This window comes from Panthera onca, chromosome D4, assembly GCF_046562875.1.
Source record: "Panthera onca isolate mPanOnc1 chromosome D4, mPanOnc1 haplotype 2, whole genome shotgun sequence".
Taxonomy (NCBI): Eukaryota; Metazoa; Chordata; class Mammalia; order Carnivora; family Felidae; genus Panthera; species Panthera onca.
This window is the reverse complement of record NC_138351.1, coordinates 91,892,762-91,917,588: the sequence shown is the minus strand read 5'-3', so window position 1 is coordinate 91,917,588 and position 24,827 is coordinate 91,892,762. Positions and strand designations below refer to the sequence as shown.

The following is a 24,827-nucleotide window of genomic DNA, read 5'->3' as shown; positions in this document are numbered from 1 at the left end:
TCTGGCTGTAACAGCAGCTGGCAGAGCAGCCAGGATAGTGATGAGGAGCTGACTGTGTCTTAGGAGTTAGTGGGGGCAGGGACTGGCTCTGGAGTAGCTGGGGATGTGGAAGGAATAGGGGCTCTCGGCAGAGGCGGGACATGGACGGGGGGCGAGAAGGAAGGAAAGCCGTGTAATTGACAGTAAAATGTCAGAGAAGCATCATCTAGGGAACAGGGAAGTGGCGAGTCAGCGTTTCAGGATCTTTGGTTATAGATTCAGAGGTTCTACTAATTCCGCAAATAGTCTTGTTAACTGTTCTTGGCTATGAAACATAGCATACTTACTACAACAAATTGGGAAAATACGAAACTTGCTTTTACTTTTCCATTCTGTCTTAGTGTGTGCGGATTGCTATAACAGAACACCACCAACTGGGTGGCTTATAAACCACAGGAGTTTATTCCCTCCGGTTCTGGAGGGTGGGAAGGTCTAAGGTCAAGAGTCGGCGTGATTGGGGGAGGACCCTTCTTCCACTGTGTCCTCGCACACTGGCAGGGGTGAGGAAGCTCTTTGGAGCCACCATCGTTGGGGCTGACGATTTCACTGTATGAGTGCTGGGGGGACACAGGCATTCAGTAGCCCCGTCCTCACGCTTTCCCCTTTTCCTGGCTAAGCTCGGGTAGAAACAGTATGGCGCCTGCCTTGGTCGTTACGCTGTAAATATCGCCACGGCTGCTGGTCATGTACTATATTCGCCCGCACTGGGGTTTATGTCTCTGTTGCTCTCGTGCTGGACTTGGGTCACTTCCAATTGTTCGCTTTATACATAACACCTGGATGAACATCTTTCTGGTAAATCCTTTCTGCCTCTCTTATTATTTCCTTGGGGTGGATTCCTAGACGCTGACTCACTGCATCAGAGCACAGGAACGTTTTAAAGCCCTTTTGTTGCAGATGACATTCCAGCCAACGGCAGGCATTTGTCGCCTGAGCCGCTGCACCCTGGGCAGCATTATCCCCGGGTACCCACCCCCTGGGGGGCCCGTGGAATAGACCTGGGCTACCCACCTGCTGGAGGCCGGTCGCTGCCTCCTTGCTGCTCCTGGGAGGCAGTGGGGGGCTGTCGTGTAATGCTCGGGACCTGGCTGGGCTGCCTGGGCATTGGGGCTTCAGTTTCCTCATCTGGAGAACAGAGTGGTACTTCCTACCCCACGGTGTTACCGTCAAAAGTGGGTTATTGATAACAGTTATGACTCACACGCATCCAGAGCTCCTCCCATTTAGTCAGAAAACGTAAGGGAATCTTCTGGAACCGAATGGGCAGTCAGTAGTTGCTCACTGTCACCCCTCTGCTCCCCTTCCTCTCTTGGGTCGTCTGTGCTGTGTCCCTGCCGTGGCCCGCGGAGTAGACGGTGATACCAGGTCCTGCTGCTGGCAGGATCTTCTCCCCGCCAGGCGGTCACATGGGATGAGCGTGGTCGGGGCGTGCACTGGGGCACTGGGGAGGGGGGCGGGCTGGAACTGGTGTCTGGGGCGTCCCGGGCTGGCCTGGGCGGGGAAGGGCCAAGGCATGAAAGGAAGGGCGCGATTTCATTCGGACAGCAGCCTGGTGTGGGGCTGCGGGATGGGTTCTTGCCAATGATCTGTCCAGCCTTGCAGGGCTCCACGTAGCCCTGCCCGCTCTGCACCAGGGTCTGGAGGTGCCGACCGAGCCTGGGGACCCGGAGCGCAACTCTCATCCCTGGGGGAGGGGGGGCTCGGAACCCCAGTTCATCAGCACACGGAGCGTGGGCCCAGGGTGTTCCGTGGGACTGGTGGCCAGACTGGGGCATGACCGTGGTGCAGACCAGTTCTGAGTTCTGCCGCCGCTTTGTGGCGCCTCCTTCGAGGGAGTTGATACAGTTTTGCGCCGTTAAGTGCTCATTTTGCGTCCCTGTGGCTGGTTTTGAGTCATCGTCAGAGCGTTCTAAAGACTTGCTTGGCTCTAGTAATTGAAAAATGCCTTCTGGTCCTGAGGGAAGTCACGTAACGCATCCCTCCAAAGGTCAGAGTGACCCAGTACAATACTCTTTTCCTTGGATCGCATAAGCCAACAACATGATTTCAGTGCCGAGAAAGATCTACTAGCAACAGAACTCCACCGGGATCCTTCCGCGGCCCGCGTTCCGAGAGCCGTTCCGTCTGGGCCGCGTGAGGAGCATTTGGGCGGGTGTGCAGGGCTCGCTCGCACAGACAGTGACTTCAATTTGTAACAGGAAATAGTTCTCTTACCTTCATTTGTCACGTTTGCTTTGTGACATTTAATAGGTGTTACACCACCTCCAAGGGCTCATTTTCTTCCATTTCTAAAGTTGTCTCTTCCGACGAGGATTTCAGGGCAAACGCCAGCTGATGTCAGTGTAGAAAACCGGTGAGCCAGCAGATACATTTGCCTTTTGTCCACATTTCAGTCCGGAAGGGCAGGGGTAAGCTGGACCCGGGCCTTAGCAAAGGGGGGGCCCGTGAGGATGCGTGGCGTCGGGTGGCTCATTCCAAATGCAGACTCTGGGGAATGTTCCTGAGAAGTGCAAACACAGTTTTGCTTTATAAAGTTAAAAATTACCCACCACTGGGACGCCTGGGTGGTTCAGTTGGTTAAGCGTCCGACTTTGGCTCAGGTCATGATCTTGTGGTTCATGGCTTCGAGCCCCGTGTTGGGCTCTGTGCTGACAGCTCGGAGCCTGGAGTCTGCTTTGGATTCTGTGTCTCCCTCTCTCTCTGCCTCCCCCCCCCCCCTTCTCTCTTTCTCTCTCAAAAGTAAATAAACATTGAAAAAAAATAAACAAGTATCTTAGTTCATATATCCTTCTATACTGTTGTCTTTACATAAAAAAAAATTGTCCACCATGAAGGCAAAGGTGAAAAGATCTGTGACTGACCTGCGGGTTTACTTTTAGCTGGACATGGAGAGAGGACAGTTACTTTATCATAATGCCTTTTCCTGTTGGACATTAGTTGGCATTTATTATTCTGTTGATTTGTTATAAAAACAATACACACCCATCACAGAAACATTAAAAGCTACTGAACAGTACGAAGAAGAAAATAAAAATGAACCTTAATCCCTTCCTTGTTTAAACCATGATCCTGGTGATAGTTTCTATTCAGTGAAGCCAAATAAATTACCAGCTGAACATTTTGATGTGTTTATTTTCCAGTATTTGTTCCATGCCTGCATTTACAAAATTGGGATTACAGGCCACTTTGTAATAGTTTTAAAATATGAGTGAATCTCAATAAATGAGGAGTAAAAGGAAATTCCCTCAATCTGATACAGGACATCGATGTAAAATCTACTGCTGAGTTCCTTCCCCCCCTGGGATCAGGGACAAGGCAAGGACATCTGCTCCCACCATGCCTAGTCAACATTGCATGGCAAGCCTTAGACAGTGGAAGAAGGCGAGAAAAGGGAATAAAGCATGTGAACTGGAAAGGAAGAAGTGAAATTGTCTTATGTCCAGACCACATGATTATTGGTGTTAAAAATTCTGAGGACTTCACAAAAAAGCTTCTAGAAGTAATAAATAAGTTTAGCATGGTCACAGGAGTCAAAGTCAATTCAAAAAGTCACTTGTATTTCTAGAGAGTAGAGGTGGACAATTGGAAATAGAAATTTAAGCAGCCATTGCAGTAGCATCAACGATATGAAATGTTTAGAGACATATTTGACAAGATACTTGTGCACTGAACATTGTAAAGCATTGCTTAGAGGTCTTAAAGGAGGTCTCAAGAATTGGAGAGGTATACCATGTTCATGGACAAGAGGATGTAATATTTCGAAGGTGTCATTTTCACCCAAAACCGACCTCCAGATTCAGTGCAATGTCAGTTAAAATCCCAGCAGACATTTTCAAAAATAGACATTGATAACACGATCCTGAAATTTGTGTGGAAGGGCAAAGGACCTGAAAGAATGAAGAGAATGTTGAAAAAGAAGAATGCAGAGGGCTCCTTCCGTATGATTTTAGGACTTACTCTAAAGCTACCACGATCAAAGCATTCTGGTGTTGACATGAAGACATGTAGACCAAGGGAATGGAAGAGAGTCAATAAATAGTCTTGCTCATATGTGATCAGTTAATTTTTGACAACGATGCTAAGGTATTTCACTGGCAAGAGGGTAGTCTTTATCTACAAGTGGTCCTGGAACAGCTAGACATCTGTTTGCAAGCAAACAAACAAACTTGGACCCTTATTTCAAATCATATATAAAAGTTAGGATGGATCATGGGCATACACGTAAGATTTAAAACTGTAAAGAATCAACGAGAAAGAAAACCCTTTGTTTAAATCTTGATTAGGCAAAAATGTCTCAGAAAGCACACACAAAGTACGATCTGTAAAAAAATCGACAGGTTGGACTGGATCAGATTAAAGCTTCTGCTCTGAAAAGAACCTGTTACGAAAATGGGAAGGTGAAGCCACAGATTGGAGCAAAATGCCTGCAAATAACACACTTACATCTAGAGGAGAGAAAGGAATGTTGTAGCTCAACGGCGAGAAGATCGACGGCCCCATTTGAAACTGGGCAGAAGGCGGGCGCAGACATCTCATCAGAAAAGATGGAAGAATGGCCCATTTGCAAATGGAAAGATGCTTAACAGCTGTGGTCGTCGGGGAGCTGCAAACTAAAGCCAAAAGCAGGTACCAGGGCGGCGACGATGTGGGGAAAGTGCCGTCCGGGGTCGGCCGGACTACGAGCTGGGGCCATCCACTCGGGAAGACGGTTCGGCAGGTTTTTATAAAGCCCATCATGCTTAGCAGGGGACCCGGCAATTCCGCTGGGACGTGTTTACCCAAGAGACGTGAACGTATGACGTCCGTGGAAAGACACGTGTGAATGTTCACCTGCTGCCTCATTACCCCCCAAACTGGGAACAACCCAAGCACCCGTCAGCAGGGGGATGGCTGAACAAATTGTGGTTCACCCGAGTGGTGGGATCCCGCACGGCGGTAGCCAGAGTGCGCACGTCCAACGGTGCGGGTACAGACGCGTCTTGTTAAGTGGAACACGCAGACGCTAAAGATTGTATGCGATCCGATTCTATTCGCGTGGCATTTGAGGAAAGGCAAAACTGTAGAAAAGAGATCACTGGTTGCAAGGGGCGGGGGGTGGGAAGAGGGACACGAGGGGCCCTTCTGAGGTGATGACAATATTCTGTATCGTGACGGTGGGTGGTTCCTGGACCACACGTTAGTCAGACTCCCTGGACCGAACGCTTAAGAAGAATGAATTTTACTGTGTGCGGATTATACCTCCAAAACCCTCACTTAAAATAAACAACAAAACCCAGGAGCATTTCCCCATATGATTAACTATCCCTCAATCAAATAAATATCACTTCATCAAACGTTAGTAACATCAGCTAACATTAACATGACAACAAATGAAACTCATGAGTGTGTGATGTTAATGTTATTTGGATGTACAGTAATATTTTTGACACACCCGCCAGTTGCAACATTTACTTTCTTTCAACGTTTTTGGTGTTGTGCCTGATTTCACGGCAAGCGTCTCTAAGTATTTATACTTCTTCCTTACTCGGTGTTGGAGGTAAGTTCCCACTGGGTGAAGGGAGTGAATGCTTCGAGCAATCTCAGCCCTGAGCATCGCACTGTCTCCTAGAAAGCTTCAGTTTGGTACGTTAAAAAAATATATCTATATTTTGCCAGTTTGGTGGGAAACAAGAGTCTTGCTTTAACTTGAGTTTATTGAACTCCTAGCGACATCAAACATAATGTATTTGTTTGTTTCCCTCCTTTGTAGCTGTGAGAGTTTCATATACGTCTGTCATGAGTATTGCTGTTAACAAATTTCCCCTTTGTTGCTCGCTTGGTGTGGTTATGCTTTGCCGCCTTAAAACCACCCGGAACTTAGTCCTAGCTCTGCGAAAGATAGCAGTCTTCTGCTTGAGCAACCTTAGTGGGCTTGGGAGTCCGCGAGGGGGAGCGGCCAGCAGGGACCACGCGTCTGCCGCTGGTGTCCCGTCGAGCTGCTTTATTGGATCTGATTGAGCCGTTCCCAGGGTGGTTTCCCACACGGCTGGAGGGCAGCCCTGGGTGTTGGCCGGGGGCCTGGGTTTCTCCGCAATGGGCCCGTCTGGGGGCTGCTTGGGCTTCCTCCAAGCATGGAGTCTGGTTCTCGGCGTATCGCAAGCCGCTCAAAACCCAGACCCACAAGTTCGCACCCAGCACCTCCACCGCCTTCCCCCTGGTCACGCGGTCCCAGAGCCCACCTTGATTCAAGGGAGGGGACGTAGACCCCACCTCTTAATGGGCACTCGTGGTAAAGAATTTGTGGCCATTTTAAAACTGCCACACTTCAAAAGCACATTTTGGTATTTTGTGGGGGTTCATAAAATTACGTGGGCTTTATGTGACTGTGGACTTCGAGCATTTTTCAGAGGGGGAGGTGTAGAGAGAGAGATGGGCAGACGTCCCCCTCACCCTCTACCAGTGCTCGCCCCTGCCTGGACAGAAGCCCCTCGCTATCTGGCTGGAATTGCTCTGGGCCTTTCTGTGTGTGCATTTATATGATGTGGTTTGCGATTACGTGGACGGCTTTTATTTAACAGGAGAAGGGATGGGACTCTTGCTGTGATCTGCTCTTTTCCCTTAGTGACCTGTCTCGGCGGTCTTCCCGGGTCAGGCCGGCTGGACCAGCCCCTTCCTGTCCAGCCTCTGCCAACGGTTTCATACACGCAGTTTACGTGACGGGCCCTGGCCGGTGGGCACTTACCTGCTTTCCATTCATTGCTCTCGCAGAAGCCTCCGCCTTTGCGAGCTCCCTGCAGAACTCAGCCCTGAGGGGGCGATGGCAGGTCGCCGTGCCTGCACATCCTGGTTGTTGCTGCTGGACCGCCGCCCCCGCCGAAGGGTACCCTCCCGTTCTGGATTTATCTTGGATCCCTAGAACACGTCTCCCCTCTGCTCGTACGTCGGTTGGCTCTGTTCACCATACTGCGCATACGCTCTGGGCTAAGCGCTCCCCTCCCGCCGCGATTACGGGCGACACCTTTCTGACCAGGATCTCACAGTCCAGGAGACGGCAGGTCCCCCGGGGCGCCTCCTGCCAGGCCAGTGGGGGGAGGGCGTGGCGTGTGCGGGCTGCGGCCTCTTGTTCTCCTGGAGTTTCGTTAAGCCAAGGGGTCTCTTCTGGACACCGCGTTGACTCGTCATAGTCGCTCTTGAGGGAGGGAAGGAGCCTGGATCTGGTGTCGATGCTGCTGACTTCAGCTACCGTTCCTGGCCCTGTTATTACAGCCCCTTCGTAGCAGGGGGACTGAGGCTCAGGGTCGGAAATGCTCGGGCCAGTGCAGCCTGTGGATTCCGGAATGTTGGGACAGTCAGTGCAGAAATGGTGCAGGCCCCCCCCAGGTGCTGGATGCCCGGTAGGCCTCGGAGAGCGTCGCTGAATGAATGGGGCGCCCGCAGCCCCCCGGGCCCGCTCCGGTGACGGGTGTCGCTCGTCCATCACGGAGCCGTTGGCGAGTCCGGTCTGGAGCCGGTGCCGATCTGTCCCGCGCCCGCCCTCCCTCCTCAGCTCGGCGCCCTGGGCCCCACTCCCCGGGTGCCGGGCCTGGGCGAGGCCGTGGATGCAGAGGGCCCCCTGCCAGTGTGACCCCGGCTGGCCCGATGGCAGCCAGCCCGCCCCCCGGGCCTCGTGGAAGCAGGTGGGGCGGTGCAGAGAGCCTCTTGCCGCAAACACGGCCAGCCCGGGGCCGTGCAGTCTGGCACTTGGTGCCATCCCTCCCCCGCCCCTTCCCTCCAGAAAGAGGAGATAAATTACCTCCGGGGAAACTCAGATTAATCATCCGGTTCCCCCTCACGCCCGCGGGCTCCGCTCCTGGGCTGGCTCCTGCCGGCAGCGTGGGCCGGCCGCGGCCCAGCCCGCCCCTCTGCCCCGCGCCATCCCTGCAGAGGGCCGGGGGTTCGCGTCCAGCTCTGCTCTGTTCCCAGCCCTTTGTGGGACGACGGGAGAGACGTACGTATGCCCCTCTGCTTCTGGAAAGCCAGATGGAGAGCAGGGGGGACGCAGCGGAACAGGCACGCCCCCCCGGTGCTGGGGCCGGCGGGAAGATTCCTCTCGTCCCTCGGTGGTGCCCCGTGGGGCCCTCCCCGTGTGACCCTCCCGTGTGGCCCCAGCAAGCCCGGGGGCTTCTGCCGGCCTCCACGTGACGTCGCCTTCCCGTCCACTCCTCCCGTGGGACTCCTTCCCACGTGCTCTGACCTGCCAGCCGGCCCTCGTGGGAGTCCTGGCAGACAGCAGGACTCCCTCCCAGGAGCGTGGGAGGGTGCGACTGAGAGTGTGTGTGTGAGTGTGTATGTGTGTGAGAGGGAGTGAGTGTGTAAGAGGGTGTGAGTGTGAATGTACGTGAGTGAGTGTGTGTGTGTTGAGAGTTACCTTCTGGTGGGGAGGGGCACCAGGCTGGACCGTACGTAGGTGCCCTCGGCCCAGGTGATGGCACGTACGTGTGTTTGGGCCCCATGAGGGCACCTGGCCAGCATTTGGCCGCAGCGTGGGGTGATGTGCGGGGGGCAGGTGTCCAGACCCTCGGGTCAGCCGCGGTGACGGGTGGAAGATGGGGGTCACGGTCCGGGGCAGGCCAGGAGTTACCTCCCCCCTGGGGCCCTCCTTAGCCACACTGTGTTCCTAGGGAGGAAGCGACGTAGGTGCACGGTGGGTGTTCGGGGCCTCAGCTGCCTCCCTCCCCAGGGTATGTGGGCACGCGGTGGGTGCCCAGAGACTCAGCTGCCCCCCTCCCCTGGCCATGGAGGTGCACGGTGGGTGTTGAGGGCCTCAGCTGCCCCCCCCCCCCGGACCAGGACCACTGCACTCGCAGCCCCACTGTGCCCCCTGTTGGGAGGCCCTGCGAGGAAGGGGCACGAGCTGGTGCCAGCTCAGGGAGGCCGTGCCTGCCTCTCTACCTGCTGCCCTTCGTGGCCTTCCAGAACCTGTTTGCGTCCTGGCTGCGTCACCCGCTCATGGAATCCCCGTGTCCTGAGGACTCACAACCCCCCCCCCCCCCGCCCCCGCCGCCCCCAGGACCACAGTTGCTGCGTGGACGGAACGCCACGGCATCTGCTGGAGGGAAAGGACCGGCCAGGCCGCTGCGAAGGGACCGGCACCAAGTGTGTTCTAACTGGACGGCCCAGAAGCGCCCACTTTTCCCAAGGCTGAGCTGCAGCCTGGGGGGCTTCTGGGCCCCCGGAGGACGGAGCAGGAACGAGGGAGGTCAGGGTCTCCCGCCAGCGGGGCGGGTGCGGCCTGTGGGCCGAGGGCGTCCCGCTTATGAGCGAGGACCCGGCCGTTTGTGTGTGCCGGCCGAGCGAGGTCAGGCTGGGGGGCGCCCCGCGCGGTGGCCCTGGCCCGCTGACCGGCCGTGGGGTGGGCTCCGGGTCCCCTCTGCCCTCTGCTGTCTGTAACGCCGTCCGGCTTTCAGTTCTGACGGGTTCTTAGCTCACCCTGCCCCCTGCCACGACTACACTTCACCCTTAGCGTGACACCATGAGGTCAGAGTGAGGAGCAGGCTGCGGCCTTCCCGCTCCCCGTCTCCGGGCCCTCGTGTTGGCTCACGGAAGGAGCACTCCCAGGGAGCCCGTCCTGCGCCCCACAGTCCCTGCCCTCCTCCCCGCACACAGTGGGGGCGGTTGTGGGGGGCACGGGGCAGATGCCCCGTGTCGTCCAGCAGTCCGATCTCAGGCCGGGTGAAGGGAGTCAACGCTGCTTGTGCCGTGGCCGTGGCCCCTGCCGGCCGGCATCCCGGTGCCGGCCACCCCTTGCGGTGTCCCTTCCCTTTTGTGGATGGTGACGGGGAGCCTCCGGATGGAACCCACTTTCCCCAGGGCCGTGGGGCTTGTGGCGGGGGGAGCTGGGACCGGAGCCACATTTGCCGAGCCCTAATCCCGGGGCCTTCGGAGGCCCCCCGGGGGAGGCGGCTTGAGGAGGCCCGTCCTGGCCATCCGGTCGAGGACACAGATGCTGCACAAATAGTCACATGCCACGAAGCTGAGGCCGTGTCAGCGCCCCGAGCTCTTGCTTAGAAACCGGAAAAGGGGCCAGAAACACCTGACAGACATTGTCATTGAGCACGATGGGCTCCGTGCTGGGCTCACCCCCAGGGAAGACAGACTGGCAGGTGGTCAGGGATGTCGTAGGGGAGGCTAGTGGGGTCTCTCGGTGGGGGAGGGATGATGACAGCGAGCCCCCACCAGGTGCGCCCTCCCGTCTGTTCCCGCAGGGGACCCTCCACTGCCCATAGGGCAGGGTGGGCAGAGCCAGGCTCCAATCCAGCCCCCTCTAGGCACAAAACTGCCTGAGCTGGGGGCCAGGGGTGCTAAGGCCCTGCGGCAGGTCCCTGGGGGCTCGAGCAGGGCGGTCGTGCTGCCCGCCGCACAACCCCAGGACTCTCTCCTCAGGGACCGTGGTGGAGTGGTTCCCACAACACCGTGGCATCGGTGGGGTGGCGGCCGGTGAGAGCCGGGGCCTCCTGGACGGGACCGGGCCCCGATGTCCGCAGAGGAGTGCTGGGAGCCACCGAAGGGGGTCACGGGGCGGCTTCAGGCACAAGGAGCCCGTCTTCCCCGTGTGGCAGCGAGCCTGGCCTGCCCCCAGTTGATGTGAGCTCCAGGGCTCTGCCCTGTGGCAGCCCCGGGGTGCGGGAGGGGGAAGGACTTGGAGACGGTCTGAGCGCATTTTCCACCCCTGCCTGTTTGCTTTGTTCCCACAATTTGGTCACTGAAGAGGAATTTCTGTCGGAGCCTCCGAAGGCCTGTTTGTTTTCCAACCTGCTGGGCTGACCTTCCTGATGGGGCCACGGAGGGCTGGTGGGAGGAGCCTCGGCCCTGGGTCGGGTTGGGGGGGGGGCTCTGCCCCCCCTTCCTCGCTGGTGTCCCTCGTCCTTCTTGCTTCCCCGAAGCGTAGGAGAGAACTAGTAAGGACAGAGCAAGGGCTGGTGCTTCCGCGGGTGACCGTGTGGTGCTCTGCTGACACGGGACAAGTGGAGCCCTGGGGGGGCAGTGACCGTGTCTGCCGGGACCGGGGCTGCGGGGATCCTCCTGAGGTTTGCAGCCCAGGGGAGCAGACCGCACGCGGGCCTGAGGTACCTGAACTCACGGAAGGGCGCATCTCTGAGAGCAGCGAGGTTACCGCACGCGGGAGGCGGACGCGCCGTGATTCGGGGACCGCGTCATGAGCTCCGTGTGTCCCCTGCCTGTGCCGAGTGGACGCGGGCTCGGGGCTGGCGTGGATCGGAAGCTGTGGATGGCTCTGTCGTGGCCCCAGCCGGGTCCCAGCCTGCTGGGGCCACTTGGGGTGGTCACTCCCCGTGTCCACCTGTCCTCGCTCTCGGAATCGAGGGCGCTGGCACTCAGGTTATTTATGACTCCTTCCAGCTCCAAAATTAGACGGTTCTGAGAATTTTGAGGATGTAAACCTTGGTGGTGGTTTAGAGAACTCTTCACGTTTTCTTTTGGCGGTAACGGTGTTGACTCAGGGGTGCAGAGCGCCCGCCACTTGGCTCGTCCCATTGGGTTTGTCCAGCGGCCCGCAGACACCTGGCAGGATTTGGCCCTGGTCTCCGTTGAGAGGAAACGGTGGGCTGTGGGCCTTGGAGGGTGAGCCGTGGCGTTCTGGGGCCGGTGGCGGGGGAGGGGAGGGCGCGGTGTGGGGAGTCCCAGCACGCGGATGGAATCCCTACAGGAAGGATGGATCGTCCCCGCCGGGGCGCCGAGGGCGCAGGCTGCGTGCCCCACTTCTCCCAGCAGCACTGTCTGGGACCTGGGGCCTTCAGCGCTCCACGCGTGTGTCACAGGAGGGCCGCAGGAGGGCCACCAGTGAAGGCAGGGGGGCGGACAGGGGCTGTGCAGGTGAGCGCAGGGCAGGGACAGAGCCGCCCAGACCAGCGCCCGTCCTCAGAGATCCCTGAGCCCAGGGGCCGATGGAGCCGGTCACCGTGGGGGACGGCGCTCATGGTCACCTTTCGATGAGGTAAAGGTGCCGTGACGCCCCCACCCATGCCGCCCGGCGCCTGGGGTCTGGTGGGAGCCCGTTGCCCGAGAAGGGGACCCGGGGTCCCGGAGACGTGGCAGGTGGACGGGACGGCACAGGTGCGCGCTCCCTGGTGATAGAGTGGCGGAGGGCGCTGCTCTGGCTTCGGGGCCCCGGGACTCGGAGGACTGAGGAAAGGGTCCTCTCCCACGGGGCCTCTGTGACCTGGTGGAAACCAAAGGCACCTGATGGTTCCAGGTCCAGGGAGAAGGTTCGGACAGCCCACGAGCTCCTCCCCGAGCCCTCAGGACGGGGGCAACAATCGGCCGTCGCACCGTCCGGCCGGGATGGGCAGAGCCGGGGCTTCAGAGGCGGTCTTCACCCTCAGCGAGTGTCTGAGAACACGTGTGGCCTCTTTAGGGGAAAGCGAAAAGCGAAAAGCAAAACACAGAACAGAAGGAGTGGAGCTTGAGCCCAAGCCGGACGCAGGTGCCCTGTGCAGGGGGTCTGACTGTCAGGGCCCCGCGCTCGTGCCTTCTGGGCAGATGTGGGGGCTGTGCGCCCCCCCCCCCCCAACCCCCGACGGCTGGCCAGCTTGGTGTCCGTGTGGCCCGCTGGCGGTGGGGCCGCGCGTGCCCCGGGCGTGCCGGGCGTGAGGTCACTCCCGGGGGCCGCTTTGGGGTCTCGCGCCCTGCAGTGTGCCGCGGGGCGGGGGCAGGAGCCCCGGTGGCGTGGGGCGCCCTGGCTCTGAGTCCCCAGGGGCTCTGGGCAGATGGGTTTCGGAGTGACTGTGGAAAGTGCAGAAGCCGCCCCGTGTGGTTGGTGGCCGCGCCGGTTGACCAGTTAGCCGACCGGTTGTAAAACGTGTCCGTGGCGCCTCCGGGCCCTGATCTGGGCCGTTCGTTTCTGCTTCGGCTCGTCGGTAGGCCACTCGGTCCCGCGTTCCTTTCCAGGCTCCTGGTGCCGCCTTTTGGGCACAAAGTGCCTGTGGCTCCGCCCCCCGGGTGCTAGGACCTGGCTTGCTCCCCGAGCCTGACCGCCCAGGAGTCTGCCGAAGGCGGTTTTCGGCTTCCTGGGCTCCGCAGAGCCTGAGTGGGACGCGGGTGCCCGCTGCCCCCAGCGCACGGGGGCCCGCGTGCGGCGAGGGTGGCGTGGTCTCACCGTGGTGGCGGTGGCCTGGTTTTCACACTGGCGGCCTCAGGCACCCGAGCGGGTGCTGGGGGGGTGCCGAGACGCGGCCAGTTCCCTCTGTGTCTCCGTGGGGTGCTGAGACGCGCAGGGGGGAGGCCCGCCCAGCTGTCGTGGAGGGAGGAGGAGGGAGGGCTCGCGGACTGTCCGGGGAATGTGCCCGGGCAGCCTTTGCTGGCAGAAGTCCTCTCATTGGCCTCAGCGAGGCGGTGACCTCAAGACCTTCTCCCTGGGGACGGTGGCGGGGGGAGTGATGCTGGTCTCAAACCAACGGGCACCTGTCCCCAGAGCACTGTTTCCTGGCGGTGTTCTCATCCTTATGGAGGCACCGAGGACCTTGGTTTCTTAAGAAACTGCCTTTTGACAGGGAGGCTGTGTCAACGGGAGGGAAAGTCCACGGAAGTTCTGTCCTGCCAGATGCCTCCCAGGCCCTTCCCACACCTTTTATAAAACTTCAAAGTATTTTTTTTTTTTTTTTTTTTTTTTTTAGCTCTGGCACAGGGAGCCCCTGGCCGGGAGGAGGGGTGGCGTTGGGCCTGGATGGTCTGGTGGCCTTTTCAACTTGTTTAGCAGAGGCCTATGAACATGTCCCGGAGGCTTCTGGAAAACAGCTCTCCCCCACCAGCGATGGAGAAAACAGGTTTGCGAGCTGCCCATCTGGGAAGAGCACGGCCAGCTATCGGGATGGGGGCCCCGAAAGCCCAGCCGGGATCTCTGGTCGCTTCCCTGGCCACCGCCCATGCTGGAACCGAGTTTCAGAGATGAGCCAGAACTGCGTGCCATCACTGTGGCAGGTGAATGGGCGGCTGGCACCGGCCGTCCCTTCCCACGGCCCGAGTCCAGTTCTGGGCTCTGCCAGCGCCTGAGCCCGATGTCAAGTGGACAGACGTCCGGCAAGGGTTGTGGGCAGCCTGTAGGACGGTCGCCAGGGCCGCGAGCTTCAGAGGTGCCGCCCCCGCCTTGCGAGGGGGTGACCGCGCCATGTGGGGGGCTGGGTCCTGGCAGGAGCCGAGAGCCACCCAGGGAAAGCACAGAGGCCACAAGAGGCAGTGATCCTGTCCACGAGCGGAGGTCAGTCTGGACCGAGAGTGTCCTGGGTCCCCACGCTGTCCCTTCCTCCGCCCACCCCTGTATTTCCTTGGTTACAGCGACAGGGGTCTGTGGCAAAGCTGAGTTGTGCAAACGGCCGCTGGCGGCGCAAGTCTGGGATCGAGGTGACGTGGTGCCTTGCAGGGAACTGAGGGCGGGGGCGTGCTTCGTGCTGGAGAAAAGCAGCTTCTTTTCCTTGCGGCCCCGGTGTTCTCGGAGCCTGGCCCGGGCTGCCGCCTCCCCCATCCCAGCCCGTCGCCGTGTGGGGAGGGCAGCCCACGGGATGCCCTCTGCACCTGCCGCTGCCCTGGACGCTCCCCTCCGGGCCTGCCCTCTCGGGCACGGAGTCTCTGTCAGGGCCTCGCTGGGCAAGCACTGAGGCTGCCCAGCCTCTGGGGCCCCCACGCTCTCCTGTGGTTATGCTGAGCTCCCAGTGAGGCAGCTGGCTGCAGGGTTCCTGGGATGCGGGAAGGGGAACCGATGCTGGGGGTCCTTTCTCACCTCCACATCCTCCACCCCTGTTAGGAAAGTGGGCCTTGCCTGTGGAGCGAGCCTCGGGCATGTGGTAAGCCCTCTGGGGAGGAAGGCTGGGGAGCCGATGAACTGAGTAGCTGAGGAGGGCCCAGGATCCGGGACAAGCCTGCGTGAGTCCACTCAGTGGGGGCTGAGTTTTTAGTAGCAGGTGTCAGAGTCTAATCCAAGTTGTTACGAACATAAGGACGGATGTACTGGCTCATGTGGATGATGGCTTCAGGCACAGCTTGATCCAGGAGCAAAAGCAGTGTGGCAGGAGTCTGTCTCTGCTTGCTGACAGTCCCTTCAGCCCTGGCAGAGGGCTGCCTGAAGCTCCTGCTTCATGGTCCCCAGTGTGTGGGGCCAGAAGAGAGGAGAGGATCCCTCCTTTCCAAAGGAAAAGCCCCAGGATGGAGCTTTGTTGGCCTGGGCCAGTCTCTGGTCCACCAGGGCACCAACCATCTGGGACCAGCTGGTGCTGTGCCCTGACTGGCCTGGTGGCAGGGGCGGGGCCAACCCCCTACTCCCTACCCCCACCCCCATCCCCACAGGGAGGTGCTGGGGCTGGGCTCCCCTAACCTGGGCATCGCCCGCTGTGATGTGGAAAACGTTGGGGTTCAGAGCCTGTGGCCAAGAAAGAATTCTCGAGACGTCTTCAGGGCGCAAAGGTGGCTTTATTAAAGCACACGGACAGGTCCGTGGGCAGGAAGGGCTGTGAGAAGCCACTGCTTACCCACCGCCAAGTCGGGAGGGGGCTGGGGACAGCACAGGCCTCCAAAGGATTTGGGAGCAAGGTTTCCAGGGCCCCGAGAGGGCTCACTCACTATTTTTGGGAAAAGGTCACGTATTACTGTTTAGCAAACCCTCAGTCATGAGACCTTTCAGATGCGTATCAGGGGACTTTATGCTTGGAGTCTCATTTGCTACCTTGTATCTTGGGGGTTAGAGGTGAAGGAAGTTTCCGAAGGGATTTTTACGCGATGAAGGACACTTACAGGATCCCGGAGGTCGGGATGGGGTTAAGCTAAGATCGCCTTTTGCCCTTAGCGAAGTGTCATCTTCGAGGCAGCTGGGCTCCCAGAGGGCGGTGACTCTGCCTGTCCCAGGGACTTGTTCAGGGGCTGGACACAGTGAGGAAATTTAAGGCTTTCCTTCTGACTCTACGTTGGAGTTTGTTTTCTCCGCGGGGACTCCCGGGGCCCCTTGCGGTAACGTGAGCTGAGCTTTCCATAGGGAGCCGCCTTTGTTTGGGGCAGGTGTGTGGACAAGCCCGTGGTCCTCGCAGCCTGGAGGTCCCTGCTCTTTCTGATGTGAAGGAGGGAGGCCACGTTCGGGCCCGAAGGCCCTCAGGCACCGCGGCCCTTCTCGGAGGAGCCCCCGCCGGAGGGCCAGGAACTTTCCGGAAGGGAGGCAGGGACCTGCTCCTCGCTCGTTCTTGGTTCTGCTCTGTCTTGTAGGCAGAGGTCTTTTCTGGGGGCAAGCGGGAATTGCATCTTTGCTGTAAACAGTTATGGGAGAGTGATGTGTTAATCGGGTGACAAGGGGGATAAAACGTGCTCAGGGCGCGGGGGGTGTGCGGGCTCCAGCAGAATCCACGCACGGTCAGTCTGTGTTCCGCCACCAGGGGGGTCCCACCGGCCCCGCAGCTGCCGGGGCCACAGTGCACGTCCCCCCGGCACCCGGCGTCTGAGCTGGTTCTGAGCCGCCTCCAACTCCCCTGAGCCCTCCGGGCGCTCCTGGGAAGGTGGGGGTGCCCTGTGCTGCTCCTTCCCTGCCTGTCTAACGCCACACCTCCCTTCCTTTGCCATTTCAGCTCAGCCAGCAGATCTCCTGAAGGTTCTAGATTTTCACAACTTGCCTGACGGAATAACAAAGACAACAGGTTTTTGTGCAACACGGAGATCTTCCAAAGGCCCAGATGTCGCTTACAGAGTCACGAAGGATGCTCAGCTCAGTGCACCTACCAAGCAGCTGTATCCTGGTAAGAGACGGGCGTGTGTGTCCTCACTGGTGGGTGGTGGTGAGGGGATGTGTGTTTTGGTGGAGGGCGTGGCTCTCCCCTCCTGCCTCCCGCCAGGGTGCAGAGCTGGAACCCCATGTGGCGGGAGAAGCACCCCTGATTTTCCAGGAAGCTCTTCTGAGGAGGCCGGTTTGAGCTGGTTATAGTGAAAAAACCCAGCAGCCATCACATGAGCCCTCACCACCGAAGGTGGGGGCGTGAGGCCTCGTCCGTCCCCCTCGCTGTTCCAAGCAGGTGTATCTCCAGCTGTAGACAGACTGCCAGGACCCCAGGTGCAAAAAGGTGATGGACGGTTCTCCGGTGAGGTGGAGAGAGAGCCAGGGTCATGGGAAAGGAAGCCCTCGCACACAGAGGCTTAATTGGGGGCAGTGACATTGAGAGACGCATGAATCGGGCATCACGGCTCCCAGCAAGAGGGTGCAGGCTTTTAATGAGGAGTGATTGCCAAGCACCAGGCCTCTGCTTTTAATGACGCGCCCGGCACGGGGAGCGCCGTTGGCTGCTAAGACGTGGCATCCGAGTCGTCCCGGTCCCCCGGCTGCGGACCAGTGTGGCGCCCCCTCCCCACGCCCCAGAGTGAGTTCAACCCTCTGGGCTTATCTGGCCGCGGGGAGACAGCCGACGGTTGATAAGCTCTCCCCCTGCCTTAAAGGAGCCCTTTTCGCTTCGGGTCCGAAAGGGGCCGGGGCGCCAGGCGGATCCGTTCACCTTAGGAGACGCTCTGTAATTATTAGAAGACTGGGCGTCGTCTTTTTGGTGACCTGGCTGTGACCCCGACCTTGGGCGGCCCTTTGACAAATGGCGGTGTCTCTGCTCCCGTGTCCCCCCTGGGTCCCGAGGGACACATTCTTCCGGGGGCTGCTGTCTGCTCCCTGGATCCCTGGGTCTCAGCCGGCCTTTAATCCGTGGGCCCTTAGGAGGCTGTCCCTGAGAGAGGCCGGGTCGGCCCTTTACAAGAAGGTCGCTCTGGGTAGATGAGGTCAGCCAGGGACACCGGGTCCCCTGCGGAACCGTCAGGAGCCCACCTCTGGGTCAGGGCCCCCTCGTGCTCCCGGCAGACAGCCGCAGGGGCCTCCGTGCCCAGCATCCCGGGAGCACTTCCTCACCTTTGGGGCTGAGCCTAGACACGCGTCTTAGGATCGCCCTCGTTCTCGACTTCGCCCAGAAGCTGCCTACATCCTGCCCCACGTCCCCTGCCCTAGAGAGACTTGGGGGGCTGGGACCAGAGAAAGGCTCGAGGCGGAGCGGTGGGGGGCTTCCCCAGGCCCCCGGCGGCCGCGCAGAGCGTGTGTGATGCTGTCCCCGCGTAAGGCCCCCTGGGGAAGCCAGGTGGGCTGCCTGGGAGGTAGCCTGCCGGACGCCCGGCTCGGGGGGGTCTCTGTCACGACAGACTCCTGGGGTTTCTTTCCTTCTGTCTTCCCGGCCTCCTTACGTCACGTCAGAGAGATGGCGTGGACCTCGGAATAGAGACTAATTATCGGAGGTCTGGTCTGAAGTCAGGAGTAAGACACGGCATAGTTTTCAAGCCCTCGTTTTCCCTAAGCTCTCCAATTAGTAACTTGATTACACGGTTAGCGTTTAAACGCTCTGACGGGGTGCTCTGGTTGCGATTAGCCTGTGGAGTCGAAAGAGCCCAGACAGAGCCAGACAAAGCTGGGGACTTGCCTCGGGCTGATTTGAGCAGGGGTTTCTGTGGGGTCCCTTCTCTGAGTGTGGAGCCGCTGCGGTTTGCTGACCCCCGTCAGCCAGAGCGGCCCAAGGACGTTCTCCCAGGTCCGTGTCCTGTGACCGTGGCCTCGGATGTGAGGAAGCACACGGCTTCTGTCCCTTCTCGCGGAACCTCTGAGTGAGCCCGACGCCGGACGTCCTTTCCGCTGTGATGCCCGCCTCCCGGGGCGGGGGACGGTGTGGCTGCTCGGAGACGCCTGGGTCAGCTGGGCCGGCCGTGTGGCCCGGTGGCCACGTGCACGGTTTTAAGCGTGTCTTAGAGCAGAGGGAGGTCGACGTCCAGGTGATTTACTTCCGTGAGGAGAAGGCCCCGGAGTTGTCTGCAGCGGGCCACCTGGATCCTCTGGGGAGCAGTGGCCCCTTCACAAGCCGGTGGCCAAGGCTCGCGGGTATTTGGGAGCCCTTGTGGGGACTCTTCCCCCAGCGTGGGCCAGACACGGGTTAACCCGGGTGCCCGCCTCGCCCGCTCATTTATTCTGCGGCTACGTACGAGCCTTCCGCAGTGCAGGCTTCTCTGGGGAGCCCGGGTACCGTCGGGGCGGGGGGGGGACCGCAGGCGGGCAGCCTGGTGCTGTGTGCACCTGCTAGCCAGACAGAGAGTCCTCCCTGACCCTCAGAGGTCTTCCTCGTCTCCTTGGGCCCGGGGGTCTGGGTCCTGAGGTCAGTGGACCCGGGACGGCAAGCGGGGACCTGTCCCGGCAGTTGGCCCTGGGTGGCCCTGATGCCGTGTAAGCAGTCTGTAGGGATTAAGGCAGAGCCCAGAGCTGTGACGCTTTGGGGGGCAAGCCGGAGAGGGTGGCGCTGCTTGCCTGGGGGTCCCCGGGCCTCGCCACTCTCTGCTTGCAGGAGGGACACCGTGTCAAGGAAGACAGGCCCGAGACCCTAGAAGATACCATCATGGGTCCCCCGTGAAGGCAGGAGACCAGTGTGTCCCATCAGGCTGCCCCCACGTCCTGGACGGGCGTCTGCCCTGGGGCCCCAGTGACAGGGGCTCCTTCGTCCACAGAACCAGCTCGGCCACATCCACACTGTGCCCTCTGAAGGCTTCCGGAACATGGCACGCTTCCTCATGATCACGGGCCCCCTCCTCTGTTCTTGTGCCTTGGATTGGGGTCCCCTCTCCATTTTGTCCTCCACCTGGTACCCTCGGGGCCCCTGAGACTCCCTTCATGTTCCGGATCCAAAGCAGGGGCGGGGTGTCACAATGTGCCCCCACCCCCTTTCGCCTTCCCCCCAGACCTTCCCTCCTGGTGGGCCTGGGGCTCCGGATCAGCCTCTGTCCAGCGGAACATCCTGTCCGGGAGCTGTTGGCGAACGAGGATTCAGTTTAATAGTGATGCCCTTATTAAACTCCTACTGTATACTCAGACTGCCCCAGTGCCCTTGGGCCTCAGCAAAGTAGACAGGAAATGACTTAAGGAAGTCACCCCTTAAGGAAGTCATTCGTCTGCCCTCTGTCTCCACCTTGGGACCTCCCCTCCCCCACCTCCCTGAGTTGGCCTTTGGGGGCTGGTTGGTTTCACCGCTCGAAGCAGCCACAGCGTCTTCCTGTTGGCTCGCCCTGGCAAGATCTCCGCACCCTGGGTCCTGCAAAGGTCACAGAAGCTGCAGCAGGCAGTTTTCCTGCCCGCCCCTCCCCCCCTTGGCCTGGTGCCCTGGAGGTCCCCTTGTCCCCAGCATGTTACCCTGCAGCTAGCTCTGTGCTCCAGTGAGCAAAAGCGGGGGCGGTGGCCTGGCCGTGCAGCTCTTCCGTCAGCAGAGGGCGCTCACGGATAGCTTCTGGGCTGGACGCGGCCCCCACCCCAGCCCTGCCGCCCCTTGGACCTTGGGGCGGCTGCTTGACCGGGTTGCCATCCCAAGGAGCGGTGGGTCTGATAAGAGTCCCTCCGCGTCCAGGTCCGTGAGCCGGGTCCACAGCCCCGCGTGACGCTTCTCACCCCCATCCCCACCCCCCGCCCCCGTCAGTCAGGGTGTGGGTGCCCACACCTCTCCGGGTGCCGCTCCTTCTGGCCGGTTCCGCAGAGCGTTTCTGCGTGGCTCCCCTGCGTCGGGACCAGCCACGCTCTCTCCACGCCCCGGGCCCCGTGCAGAATTGCGGGCTGTGCCCCTGTCGCGGCCAGAGAGTGGCGCGTGCGAGTGGGGAGGTCGAGAGCACACGGAGCGGGCCTGCGCGCACTCAGCGGGCCGCGTGGGTCTGGCTGTCAGTGACCTTGTGTTGTTTCCGTCCTGAGGTGTAAAGTGTGTTTTCTGCCATTAACATACAGGGTTGGTTTTTTTCTTTCTTTTTTAAAAGTTTGGGTTGAAGTCCTTTGATTTCTTTCTCCCTTTCTTCTGGTTTGCATATCAACCGGGAAATGGCAAAAAGTATGGTCCCTGCTTCTCGCCTTCCTTTCCCCTGCCCTCTCTCCCCCTCCCTCCCTCCTGCAGGCACCAAATGAGACACGATCTGCCAGGTCCAGCTTTAGGAACAGTGATGCATCTGGAACAGCCCCTGCTCAGAGGAAGCTGACATTCTAGGAGGTTCTAATTAGGATTTATACGCAGATGTGTCGAGGAACTCAGGAGATGACATTGAAGGCTCACAGCTGGAAGGAGCAATCAAGTTTGCCTTTACTGAGCTTCAAAGAGGATAGGCTCGGTCACGCGGTGATAGGGAAGGGCTGCAGGAACAGTTTGATCAAGGGGCAGATGGGTAGCAGATGGCTGTGCACCACCATATGCGTCCGAAGTTGCCAGGTCCCGAGCTGGTCTGTTTGCAGAGCTGCGGCTGCGTGCAGCTGAGGGCTTCCTGACTGCCCTCTTCCCTCTGTCTTCTGTTACAGCGTCTTCATTTCCTGAGGACTTCTCCATTCTAACCACTGTGAAAGCCAAGAAAGGCAGCCAGGCCTTCCTGGTCTCCATCTACAATGAGCAGGGCATCCAGCAGATCGGCCTGGAAATGGGCCGCTCTCCGGTTTTCCTCTATGAGGACCACACAGGGAAACCAGGGCCAGAGGACTATCCCCTCTTCAGGGGCATCAACCTGTCGGATGGCAAGTAAGTGGGCACGGCTCGGCAGCCCAGCCCTGCCCCCGCCGGAGGGTCAGGGCAGGCCGCCCAAAGCCTGCTGGCTGCTAAGGGACCTCACGGCAGGACGCGCTTTATAAAAAGCAGGGTAGTGCCAGATGCGCCCAGGCGGGCACCAGGCAGAGGGAGGACGGGGCTCGAGTCTGGAGGCCTGGGTCCTGGTCTCGGGTCGCCCTGCGTGCCTTTGGGGAACCCTTTCTTCTCCCCGGGCCTCTCTGCTTCCCCTTTGTAAAATGCACGAAAGTATCTCAAATGCCAGGCTCCTGGTCTCAAGCAGGGACGTAAAAAATTGTGTGGTTATACCCGACTCCTTCCAGAAAAGATGTAAGATACCCTTAAGGACACAGACACATCAGAGGAGGGAGCACACGATTTAAAAAACAAAACAAAACAAAAAAGACAGGTCTTTCCAGAATTCTCTGTTGGGGGCATACCTACACCCTGGTAGTTTGAAAGTCAGCTCGTCCGTGGCTGACACGTCTGAGGCCCTGTGCGTGATCTTCGAAGAGCCTCGGGATGTTGTCCCTGTGCTTGTCGCTGAGAACTTCACACAGGCCCACCCATCCTCCCCCTCCCCTGCAAGCGCTGTCTTCTCCAGCAGCCCGCAGTCTGCCGGAGGGTTCGGGGGGCTCTCGCGAGGCAGGGCCACTGTGTCTGCCTGCCCTTGACCCACTGGAGAGCCCGCGGAAGGTTCCAGAGCCCGTGCCCAGGGCTTCCCAGGGAGCTCACGGGTGCAGACAGCTGACCTGGTGAGAAGTGAGAGACGTGGAGACCTCCACGGCCCGAGTGGACCTCCCAGGGCCACGCCGTGTGGCCGACATCTGCACCCAACCTGGTCTGATGGCAGAGGCTCAGCTCGGAGCTGCCCGGCCCCGCCCTAACGGTGCGGGAAATGGCCGTTTGCCGCAGGGTCGCTTCTGCTGGCCTTCCGCGACACAGGCCCCCTTCACCCGCTGGGCTGTCTGTTTCTCTGCAGGTGGCACAGGATCGCTCTCAGCATCCACAAGAAGAACGTCACCTTGATCCTGGATTGTAAAAAGAAGACCACCAAGCCCCTCGACCGCAGCGACCACCCCGTAATCGACGTCAACGGCATCATCGTGTTTGGAACCCGGATCCTGGATGAGGAAGTGTTTGAGGTGAGATGGGGGAGGGGAGGCCAGCCCACGCGCCCCCTGGGCCAGCGCTGGCGGGTCGTCACTGCTGGATATGGCCACCGCGGCTGCCCGGCTCCTCCTCGGGGACGCTGGCATCCCAACACGGCCATGCTTCCATCGGCCGAAGCCTCTACTGTCCCAAGGGGGGTTGTGGCCTGTGGGAGCGGAGAGGCCCCTTGAGGACAGTAGTCCCCAGCCCCATCCAGGGCGTCCAGGGACAGGCTTGGGAAGGACACGGGCTTCGGTGAGCGGGGCCCGAGGCTTGTGGACGCGTGCACGGCCCTGCCTTCCGGTATCTTCGGCCGTTCTGGGGAGGGGGCGGCTGTGACCAGGTGGACTGGGGGCCAGAGCCGGGCCGGTGCACGGGAGCTGCCGGAAGGCACGAACCGTGCCACCTGCGGCCTGGAGCCCAGCTTTCCGGGAGAGCTCCTCAGGGACGGGGAAGAGGCTGAGCGGAGCATCCCACGGAATTCTGCATCTCTGTCCTCCCAGATGGGGGTTCAGCGTCAGGGCGTTAAAGCACTCTGTCCCGCTGGTGACCAGGGGCAGGTGACCAGCGGTTTCCGGATGCCCCGGGGGAGCGCAGTGGCATCACCTGGGGACCTTTTAAAGCACAGACGCTCGGGCTTCGCCTCCTGAGGTGCTGGGGCAGCAGGCCTGGGATCTGTGTTCTAGAAGGCCCTCAGGACACCGGTGGCCCCTCCGGCTTGGGCGACGTGACAGCCAGGACCCCTCCGCTGGACGTCTTTTCTTTTATGTTTTGCTTGGGCTTTTTGCGGGGGGAGGTTCAGCTGCCACCAGGGCCCCGTGGCTGGAGCGTGTTTGGAAACGGCCATGCTGGATGGTCTCTGAGGGCTTTGCCAGCTCTCGGGGTTCGCCCGTGGGGCCCCCAGAGACGGGAGGATGAGGCGGCATCTCCTGGCGGGACTCCCCAGCGCCAGCGTGAGCTCCCTGCTCACACACTTGGCCGTGACTGTGAGGTCGGCTCTGTGCCCACCACCCCTGTGCTCCCCCCTGAGGTGGGGTCTCTGGGTCGGTGCATCTGCTCCATGAATTGGAGACCCCGCCGCCCAGGGCTGGACGGGTGTTGACCGGATCTGGGGCTCTGCGGGGGCCCCCGGAGGGCGAGAGCACACACGCTGGCCACTGCCGTTTCTGTGCCAACGGCAGTGCCGTCTGCTGCCGATTCCAGGCTCTTCCGGCGGGGAGGGTGGTCACACTGCAGCTTTGAGTGGGCGAAGAATGACTTTCCGAAAGTGTCATCCTTCCGTAAAGTCATAACAGGGCATGTGGCATCACCGCAAAACATTCGGGGACGGACGGCGGCCGGTCCGCTGCAGGCTCCCCGGGGCCACGCCCCCTCCTCTCGCGCGCACTGGATCTGGGGCCTCAGGCAAGTGGCTCTTGCATTTCCCGGCCTCGGCTTCCCCGTCCGTGCACTGGGGTCACGGATCGTGAATGCAGCCGCGGCAGGAGTGGCCTGAGGTCGCACGTGATAGCGCGTGTCACGCTGTGTCCCTCGGAGGAAGCGCTCGACGAGCGTTAGCTGCTTGTTGTCGATTTTAGTTCAGCGCCAAGGCAGGTGCGGAGGGGGGACAGAGCCCAGGGGCGTCGGACGCGATGCACCAGCAAGGAAAGACCAGAACGGCGGCCTCTACGGGAGGATGGGGCGGGAGGGTCCGCAGAGGGAAGGCCGGGGAGCCAGTGCATGCAGGCGGGTCCGGGGGCCCTGCGGGGTGCGTCCCGGGACGGCAGGGCGGGGTGGGGCCCGGAGCCTGCTGGAACCGCCAGATTCTGCAAGTTACGGAGCTACACCCTCTGGGCGCATTTCTGACCAGACTTGCCCAGAAACCCGGGATGAACTGCGAGACAGCCGGGGCCGTGAGCCGGGCGGGAGGTGGCTGTGGGGTCCCCTGGGGAGCTGGCGTCAAAGGCACGGGGGTCACACAGACTGGGGCTGAGCTGTCGTTGGTTCAGGTCGCCTGCTGGTGGCAGGACCCGGGTAAAGCAGATGAGCCACAGGACGCTCGTTTGTGTAATGGGGTCCCGGTAGCGG

At 60.2% G+C, this 24,827-nt stretch overlaps 1 protein-coding gene across 2 annotated transcripts in view; it reads left to right on the top strand.

Annotated features, from left to right (window-relative positions):
- COL5A1 (collagen type V alpha 1 chain) overlaps positions 1–24,827 on the top strand; it is a 149,120-nt gene that overhangs the window by 19,328 nt on the left and 104,965 nt on the right. For both annotated transcript variants that reach the window (XM_078436289.2, XM_078436288.2), the window contains exons 2-4: positions 16,614–16,781; positions 21,371–21,584; positions 22,591–22,753. In XM_078436289.2, the coding sequence (XP_078292415.1) occupies positions 16,614–16,781; positions 21,371–21,584; positions 22,591–22,753 (545 nt within the window). The remainder of the gene's footprint in view (positions 1–16,613; positions 16,782–21,370; positions 21,585–22,590; positions 22,754–24,827) is intronic.